This window comes from Neolamprologus multifasciatus, chromosome 12, assembly GCF_963576455.1.
Source record: "Neolamprologus multifasciatus chromosome 12, fNeoMul1.2, whole genome shotgun sequence".
Lineage (NCBI taxonomy): Eukaryota > Metazoa > Chordata > Actinopteri > Cichliformes > Cichlidae > Neolamprologus > Neolamprologus multifasciatus.
Genome location: NC_140450.1, coordinates 12,153,259 through 12,162,934, shown reverse-complemented (window position 1 = coordinate 12,162,934; position 9,676 = coordinate 12,153,259). Strand labels below are relative to the sequence as shown.

At 37.8% G+C, this 9,676-nt stretch overlaps 1 protein-coding gene across 5 annotated transcripts in view; it reads right to left on the bottom strand.

The window, feature by feature from the left end:
* Positions 1-2,746: 2,746 nt before the first annotated feature.
* rasgrf2b (Ras protein-specific guanine nucleotide-releasing factor 2b) overlaps positions 2,747-9,676 on the bottom strand; it is a 43,594-nt gene continuing 36,664 nt past the window's right edge. For 4 of the 5 annotated variants that reach the window (XM_085179549.1, XM_085179548.1, XM_085179550.1 and 1 more), the window contains 9 exons: positions 8,765-8,877; positions 8,527-8,587; positions 7,379-7,482; positions 7,014-7,098; positions 6,704-6,901; positions 6,263-6,342; positions 5,693-5,810; positions 5,532-5,600; positions 2,747-4,927 (listed from right to left, as the gene is read on the bottom strand). In XM_085179549.1, the coding sequence (XP_085035675.1) occupies positions 4,835-4,927; positions 5,532-5,600; positions 5,693-5,810; positions 6,263-6,342; positions 6,704-6,901; positions 7,014-7,098; positions 7,379-7,482; positions 8,527-8,587; positions 8,765-8,877 (921 nt within the window). In that variant the 3' untranslated portion in view covers positions 2,747-4,834. Of the gene's footprint in view, positions 4,928-5,531; positions 5,601-5,692; positions 5,811-6,262; positions 6,343-6,703; positions 6,902-7,013; positions 7,099-7,356; positions 7,483-8,526; positions 8,588-8,764; positions 8,878-9,676 lie in introns of those variants that run through there. The other variant, XM_085179553.1, reaches the window with a different exon arrangement.

Sequence of the window (9,676 nt, the reverse complement as noted above, 5' to 3'; positions counted from 1 at the left end):
CCATATTTTAGGCTAAATCGACAAAAATAGATATTAAAAAGAGTTAGTCATTAGTCAAGAGTTAGTCAGTTAGCCAGTTTATAAGATTTATAAGTGTACTAAAAGGGGCAGATAATACATCTTTTACCTTTGATGGTCTTGTTGAGCCCATGCTTGAGTGTCCAGAGCTTTAGCTGATGGATGTGTGTACTGGTGGATAAAGACGCAAAATCAGTTGTGACCACATGGTGGCAGGACAACCACAGTCATGGGTCATCATTCAGAGTCAGAACCCGTCATTTATGAGGCAGATATAGTGATTATAGTTGTTTCACTGACATATAGAACTTGTAGCACTTTGTTTTTAGGTGGCACTAAGAAGTATACTTTTTTCCTAAAATATAATGTCGTGTTACAGTGGATGAGAGTGTTTCATTTGTGCACCACTCTGAACATCAGTGCAAAGCAGTCAGTAGTACTTTGTAATTTTGTGAAAAAGTGAAAGAAAATAACAGTTGGAAAAAAAAAACGTTATGTTCTTAAAATACCATCATCCATGCAGTGCACTTAGTATGTTTGCCTCGGAGCTGCCTGGTTACTCTTTCACAAAGGACTACGCACATGTAAGCAGGTTTTTATAGGCCAACGTAGAATACTGCATGCATGAACTGTACTTGTTGTTTTCAGCACTAGTCCCAAGATAGAGCACTCTTCATCAGAAGCAGCAATGCAGCCTGAAGCATATCCGAATAGAAATTCTTATTTCATAGCATGCTTTGCACATTCTTGTATCCCTAACAATCAAAATAAAAAGTGGCTTGGAGCAAATTGAATTTTATGAAGGGGCATCTTCATAAAATTCAAGGTCCTAACTCTGCAAATATCCCAAGTTCAGTATCTGCATGAAATATCTCCAGACAAGGATAGAGATTTAGACTTTCAAATATCGTGTTGATTGTTATTGCAATGCTTCAAATGGGAATCTGCAACATTTTAAATTACTTAATTATTCATTATTTGAAGAGCACTATCACATTCGATATGTACAACCCCAATTTCAAAACAGTTGGGATGCTGTGTAAAATGTAAATAAAAACATAATGCAATGATTTGCAAATCTCATAAACTCATATTTGATTCATAATGGAAAAAAACATGTCAGATATTTAAATTGAGAAAATATAAAATTTTAAGAAGAACATTAGATCATTTTGAATTTGATGGCCACAACACAGCTGGGGGGGGGGGGGGAAGTCAGTCATGTTTACTTTTATGTAGCATCCCCTATTCTTGTAAACATCTGGGAACTGAGGAGACTAGTTGCTGGGCTTTTGGGGGTGAGGAATGTTGTTCCCTTCTTGTTGGATTCCAGCTGCTCAACAGTCCTGGGTATGCTTTGCCATATTTTTGATTCATTATGTACCAAGTGTTTTGGTGAAGGGTCTGACTGCAGGGCCAGTTCAGCACTTAGACTCTTCCACTACGAAGCCATGCTGTTATGATAGATGCAGTATGTGGTTTAGCATTGTTTTTGCTGAAATATGAGTCTAAAGGACACAGTAAACTTTTTTCAAAACATAATTTAAAATTTTAATCCATCTGACCACAAACCAGTTTTCCAAATTGCCTCAGTTAATTTCCAATGACCTTTGGCCCAGAAATGATGGTACCATTTCTGGATCTTGTTCACACACAACCTCCTCTTTGCATGATAAAGCTTTAACCTTTATTTGTGGATGGCACAAGGGAACTGTGTTCACAGACATTAACTTCTGGAAGTGCTCCTATGCAGTGATTGCCATGACAGACTCATGCCTGTTTGTAATGCTGTGTATCACAGGGATCCAATATTGATTTTAGCCTTGTTCCTTATGCACAGAGATTTTTGAAGAATCCCAGAATAGTTTTTTTATTGAAGAACATTATTCTATAGCCAGACTCAACATTATAGAATAATATTCAAAGGGTGATTGGACTCTGGTGTAGGTATAGAATGAGGACCTCTGTCAGTCAGGAGGTGCTCACAGTAAAGCCACTACTCCTGCACAGTGAAAGGAACAACTTGAGGTGGTTCAGCTACCAGGAAGAGGCCCCAGGACAGAAGAAAGGGAGCTGGAGAGATTATGTCTGTCAGCTAAATTGGGAATGCTTCAGTGTCCACCTGGATCAGCTGGAGGAGGTGGCTAGTATAAGGGAGGACTCTTGATCTGAACCTGGATCAACAGCAGAAAAATTATGTTACATAATATATTACATGTACAGTTTTTTAGATGCAGCATTTTGTAGGTTGGATAACCTACCTTCTGCCCATCTTGACTTCTGAGAAGCTCTGCCTCTCTAAGATGTTCTTTCGATGTTAATGACCTGTTGCCAGTTAACCTAGTTAGCAGCAATGTCCTTTCAGCTGTTTCTTTTTAGAATCACTCACTTTTCCAGACTTTTGCTGCCCCATCCAAACTTTTTTGAGACCATCAAATTCAAAATGAGCTAATATTTTTCATGAAATTTTTGTTTACATTTTTTTCTGTGCATGACAATGAGTTTGAAATTTGCAAACTATTGCATTCTACTTTTACTTACATTTTACTCAGTGTCTCCAACTTTTTTTGGAATTAAAATCTATTTCTGGTGTCTGGTTTTACAAAGTTTGGCCACAATATTTTAGTGATATTTTTTGATGCATTATTGAAAGGAGCTGAAGTGGACTCAACATTAGTGGTAATATTACTGAAATTCTTACTAAGGACTCCAAAGAAATATGCAAACGTATAAGGCATGTTGAATTTATTTCCCCTGCACCCACACATGAAAATGCAAACAAATAAACACAAAGATAATATTACAATACAAACATAGCATACTGTATTCCCACACTTTTAATGTGAAACAGACACTCAGAATTACAGACGCAGTGCAAAAGGGCAAGTTTTCCCAAGAGCAAAGTCTGAAACATTTCCTCTAATTGATTTTGAATAAGGTTATTGTTCTGTGAGAAACGTTGCAACACTGCTACTGCATAACAACAGCTTGTTTTGCAGAAGACACAGCCAAGAGGCTTAACTTTGTGAGGTAAACTAAGAGACATACGTGCCTGATTCGATGGACAAAGTATTGTTTTTATACCTTTCTTTTTTTTTCCTGACAGCTACAGAGACGATATTATTATAGAGAAGCAGAGGAAGAAGGTAAAGGAAGCGTCCAGTCAGACATGCACAACATGCAGCTGTTGTGTGCATGCAGGACAATTATACTTATCATATCATTAATACAGAAAACAATGTCTTATTATTGAAGTGCTACATTTTTTAACCTTCGAAAGGCATTTTTTTAGAATAAAGTTGAACAGATTTTTTCCTATACAAGAGCCTCCGATGCAAAATTAAAATTCAACATGAAAACCAGAGAGACAAAGAAAAAAACCAACAACAACAATAAAATCAGTATTCACAGCATAACAATTCCAAGTATTTCTTCTTCAATCGTACAATATGTGTAAAGTCACTATATACAAAAAAAAAAATACAGCATCTGAAATAAATAGCATGGTAAATAATGATCATCCTTTCAATCAAGCAAAGCTACATCTCAGGGAGTGCACTGTGTACTGTCCCAGTTTAGACTGTAGTCGCCCCAGTTACACATAGAGGCCTGATGACACCCACTAGCCCAGCTGACAGTCAATAAATGCCAAAAAAACCAAACAAATTGCACACACATGCTGCAAAGCTTTGTGTTAGCAGAGGTTATAACAATATTTAAACAGTAGAGGGAGATATATGCTCATTGGATGCTGCAATGGCTTTACTACATTACACTGACATGCTACTGTTTAGTCTACATGATGTTAAAAAAAGGAAATGAATGAGTAAAATTACAGTCTTTATTTTAAATAAAATATTAATATTTTAAATTTGAATTTATATAAAACTTTGTGCTTGCAAATTTTCAATTTGGGAATGTGGGAGATTGACCTACACTAGTGGAAGGCACTGAATAAATGTTTTAATTTTAATCATTCATGTGTTCTTTAAAAAAAGTCAACCAAATTAAGCAATCACAAATAAATATAGAATTAATTGCTTAACAAGGGAAAAATCTAAATTCATTAAAATATATCACATTTTGTGTTTCGTTTTCATCTTTCTGCATTATATGTGAAGGTTTAAAGGCTTTTGATGCATTCAGCCCACTGAGGATGCATAATGGCTTAAGAAGTCACCCTGGCAAAAGCGGTGCATGCTAAGCAGAGGATCAGGGGTCAGAATGAAGGCAATTTAGACAGTTACATCCTAAGCTTAATTCATGCAAGTTTTATGCAGTGACCTTCATGACAGAAAGCATTTTAGGGGTCTTGCTCCACAGGACATGGCACGGAAAATGCACAGGCAAAAGAACACAGACAATAGTACAGAGACGTAAGCTCAAACACCTCTCTGTCACACTATCTGTATATGCTACATCTCTGTTACATCCATTAACTCCTCTCTCTCACCCTGTCCTGGACTCTCAGGCTGCCCCAGGAAGTGTGATGCCATGTGCACCAGACAATGACATGCAATTTCCTTAAAACCTTCATACAATGCAACCTCTCTTTCCCCTCGAAGACGAGCTGTCTTACAACCTTACAAGTGCATTTCTCATTCTTATATTCCCCTTTCTCTTGTAAAGCTCTCAAACATGTTCAACTGACCGCATGCATCGATATCTGTCTCCTTAGACCAAATCTCATTCTATTTCCAAGTTGCTCTGAAAATTCTTCTTCCAACTTTCTCTTGATTGATGAGATCACGTGGGCGTTTTGCCCTTTTGGGGGTCCAGGTTCAGCAGGCTCCCACAGGCCACAAACAGCTCTAACTCAGGCGGGAAGCCTGGGCTCTATCTTCAGGGAGAGATCATAAAGTGTATCCTCATCCATGATCAGAGTCTTATCCAGAAGGTATTGGGTCACCTGGTTATAATCAAATATGGATGACAGGCATGATGATTAAAATATCTTTACGGCTACAGCTTCAATTATTTATTTTCAATTAAAGATTGATGTGATTTTGACTATAAGATGATCTCACAGGAAATACACCAATAGGATTTTGCAAATAAGCTATTCATTAAAGTAATCTGTTTTCTGGTTGGTCCAACTAATACCTGTTTGAAAGATGAGTATGTTAGAGCAAAAACAGAAGACTGGGTAATTTGGGATGGCTTCTGTTGTTCCATGCATTTAAAAAAAAAAAAAAAAAAGACTACCCATATATCAAAGGGATTTTCAGTAATCCTCTCAGAACAAGAGCCAAGACCAGCGCATCGAAGAATAATCTGTGCAGTCAAACCAAGCAAAACTAATTCCTTAAAACCACTCTCAAACCTCACTTCTTCAGACTAGTTTTCTTTTATTATTTTAGAAGCTTTTTGACAGTTTAAATGTTATCCTGCCCTTTGATTATATTGTTTAAGTAATAATAATTGCATGTCGTCTAAATGAAATAATGCCTTGTGATGTTTTTGATCTTTAGATAAAGAAAGGTAGTACAGATAAAAATAAAAAATAAAAGTACCTTGGGCTGATGCTCTATTCTGTACGGCGTCTGCTGGAACTGTCGGATCTCTCTGATGATGTGAGATATCTGAATAAAATATGGAATTTATCTTAATACTGACTTAACAGCGTGCACCTCAAGATGATCTGCTTCCAGTGCATTTATTTACACATGCTTACCATCCTCATTTTGGAGAAGTTAACAAGACCCTCCTCTGTAAAATTTGGTGTTCCCTCTTCTATAAAGGCCAAGTCTGTTAGATACATTCCCAAATATGGCACACAAGGAGGGTTGCAACTGGAATGAGAGAGTTAAAGAATAGCATACAAATCAACTTGCTTCCAAGTCCATAAAAACTCATTTTTTGATACGTCCGTCCATCTATTCTCTCCTGCTTATCCCTATCAGGGTTGCCGGAGTGTATCCCAGCTATCATACAGCAAGAGGCAGGATACACCCTGGACAGGTCGCCAGTGTGATGCAGGGCTAACACAGAGAGACGGGCAACCATTCACTCCCACATTCACACCTATGGGAAATTTGAAATCACCACATAATCTAACCCACTAATGAATAAAGCCGAAGCCACTGAAAGGCCTCGAAGCCGAAGCCACTGAAAGGCCTCGGCCAGATGACGGATTCAAACCCAGGGCCTTCTTGCTGTGAGCCAACAGTGCTAACCACTGCACCATTGTGCTGTGCTTTTTCTTACATATGATGGTATTTTAAAAACAAATGCAAAGTCTCACTTTTTCAGCGTCTCCCTCAGATTTTTAAATCGTCCTTCTGAGGACACAATCTTCTGCAGTTTGTCCATCAGGGCTTTAGTCTGGAAAAGATCACAAACAGGCATTTATAATGATCTAAAATGGCAAGATTTGAAACTTTCTCCAGCCATGAATAGCATTGCAGGCAGCCTGTCTGCTGAATGTTATCAGGATTAAGTAAAGAGCAGACAATAAACCTTACCGCTATTAGCATTAAGTGCGATTAAGCACTTGTCTCTTCTCTGAAACCCTCTAATGGTACAGTATCAGTGCCAATGAAAGAATTCCCATTTGTAAACATTTTGGACAAAAGATGTTTTTTTCTAGTGCTTCACGATGAGATTAAGTGTTTATACACTTTAGATCTTTAAACAAGTATTTCAGGTTTTGCATATAGAGAGGGTTGTTCAGGATTTACCCCACCTGTTTGCTGACTTTAGCCCAGGTCTTCTTCAAACGGTAGATAGCACTTCGATTGAGTGCGGATGTGATTTCCAATACTCCGTTGTAGTTGTTCAGACAGCGACATATGTCTGCCACAGCAACCCACTTCTCAATGGAGTTGGCCCTTGAGCCCACATCAGTATGGGTCATAATCTGCGATGCCACCAGGTTACTCATCTTCAAAAGAAAAAGAAAAGAGTAGTATGGTATTAATGAAGAGCTATAGGTACTGAATCTTTACAGAAGAGTCTGGAAAAAAATGGTGCTTAAACACATTGGAAGAAGTTACATCATTGAAGTGCTGACTCGTTTTCATGATGTAAGGTGTCCTTTCTGTCTTATCGACCTTCATCCATCCCTGGCCCAGGAACTCTCTTCGAGAGGGAAGACAGAGATATACCCAAATGAGATCACACACACACACAAGTATAGCAGAGTATACGTTTCATTTTCTAATGCCTCTGAAGTCAGATGGTAAGCAAGTGCAAATCTATTCTCTGATGTTTGGAGTTGTAAAGTTGAAATAAAATACCATTAGTTTTCATTTATGTCCTTCTAAAAGCATGCCCAGTGCCCATAAAGAGGATTTATGTCTATTTGACCTGATGCAGATCACATATGAGAGGACTGACTGGGTTTCATGAGAGGACTGACTCATAAGGGATGCTCCTGAAGACGATGTGATCCAGCAGAGTGATCTGTTCAGCCAGCTCCATCGCTGAGAGAGATTCAAAACACTCTGCCTTCGGGCAGTCCGCCTACACACACACATTCAGAGACAAAGACATAAAAAACAAATGACCCCAAACAGAAGTGAGATAGTGAGATATAAATATCTAATAAAGAGACAGGCTGTGATAAATATGGTTTATGACATTTGACAGTTCCCTGGGTAGCATCACTGTCAGCACAGAGTCTATTTACCCCTTCTGCCCAGAGCTTAGAACACTGTGAATGACAGACGCTTTTCACAATTTACAAACCCAATACATCTATTTGTTTGTGATTTCCAGAGATAACCGATCCAATCTAGGAAATTGTCAGTGCTTGTGATTTTTTTTTGTCATCATGTGCAACAGGTGGTGATAACTGTGAAAGTATTTTGCAGAAATTTGTAATACTTTGTAACTACATGAACAAAGCCATAAAATTAGGTATTGCAAAACAAGACGTTTAAGCTATGTAGAAAATTACTTTTTCTCTTTTTATACTGGAGATAGAGTAGATAGATTAAAGCTTGCTAAATAAACTCCTCCCTTATTGGGTTGCCAGAGCAAGTAGCTCCACATCCAGCATCCACATCAAATATGTGGATGCTGGATGTCCTTTCTGACACAACCCCAAAATGACTGGTGTCTCCTCCTGGTCTTGAATAAGGACCTTTTGCATCTTATCTCGCTATATTATAGAGTCACTACTAAAAGCTAACTGAATAAAATACCTTGAGATTTAAAAATAATCCTTTTTTTTTCATCTTATAGTGGGCATTCGTCAAGATGCCCACTGTTGATCCACTGCCTAAAACAATCTGATTTAGCTTTCTTCACCCTCCCCTTAAATCACCTTTCTTCTGAAAGCAATGAGAAAGTTTGAACAGCATGTGGGTAGTGCTGTGCCTACAGCCAGAGCTGTTTGCCTGGGATAAACATATCGATGACATCTCCGCTCCTCACTTTGATATAGATCCAAGTACAGATACTGAGGGTTTAAGGCAGCTGAATTTTGAAATTTGGCTCAAAGGAATTGTTAATATCAGTACCCAGGATGAAAAAGTTTGTATATATGACAGAAAATTTTCTCACCATCTGTAAGATGTCTTCTATTCTCAGTTGGGCATCTTCCTGATCATCTTGAGAAAGCGCACTATCAGACAGAATAGAGGAGAACAGTAAAAGTATTAGAACAAGAGAGTGTTAAAAATTAAAAACGACACTATTTGATGACATATTTTTGTCATTCAAAGGTGCCAAAGTGCTTTGTGTACACGCTGCTTGTTTGTACGAGAGCATGTTTTTGTGTGTATTTGAGTTTCAGCTGTACTTTAGTATGTTCGCAGTAGCTTTCCTCTCCTGAGGCAGAAGGTCTGGATCTCTAAGCACCTCCTCCAGGAGACAGATCACTGACATCTTAAGGTCTCCATTCATCTCAAAGTCCTAAGCACAAACAAATACATGTTTACATTAGGCAGACTTTGGTAGTAATGGTAACAGTAACACAAGCCTGATTTTGATTCAAGCTAAAATCTTAACCAGAGAAGTGAAGATTAATAAAAAAGTAAACAAACAAACAACACAACTGAATTAAATGGAAAGTCTAAGTGGGAAAAATGTCCTCTATCATGGTATATTTCATTTTAGTTGGTGATATAATACAGAGTACTTTTCTGTTATTAGTAATATACAAAGCAGTTTGTCACATCCTCCATCAGAATAGCTCTGATCCATGTGGGCATGTCATTGGGACCTCTGTCCTGTGGCACCAAGATGCTTTTGTTCTGGTTCTTGTGGTTTTAAGCTCTTTGGATTGGTCTCGTTTCGGTGCATCCTTCAGATGCTTGACCAGACTGGTCTTTAGGCTCTCAGAACCTACATGTTTCAGCCATGTAACTAGTAGATTTAACCATTTATAGCCAATTATATTTCATTATTCTAAATACTGCTGCTTTTTTGATACCTGGTTTTTAGCACTAGATACATTTGCTTTTTTACTCAGATTTTTAATTTAGATTTTTTTAACCAACCTATTTTGCAGAAGTATTCCCAGGGGCACAAGTACCCATAGTTAAGAACTTGCATAATAAGAGAATTGCATTTCATGAAGTCTGTTGTTCAGCTGATGTGTAAGGTACTTTAAAATACCAAAGAAACAGCTACCACTGCACAGCTGATTAAATAGCTGATTATTAATCTCAGTAGATATAGTGTTAACAAACTGCGGAATATTATTCACATA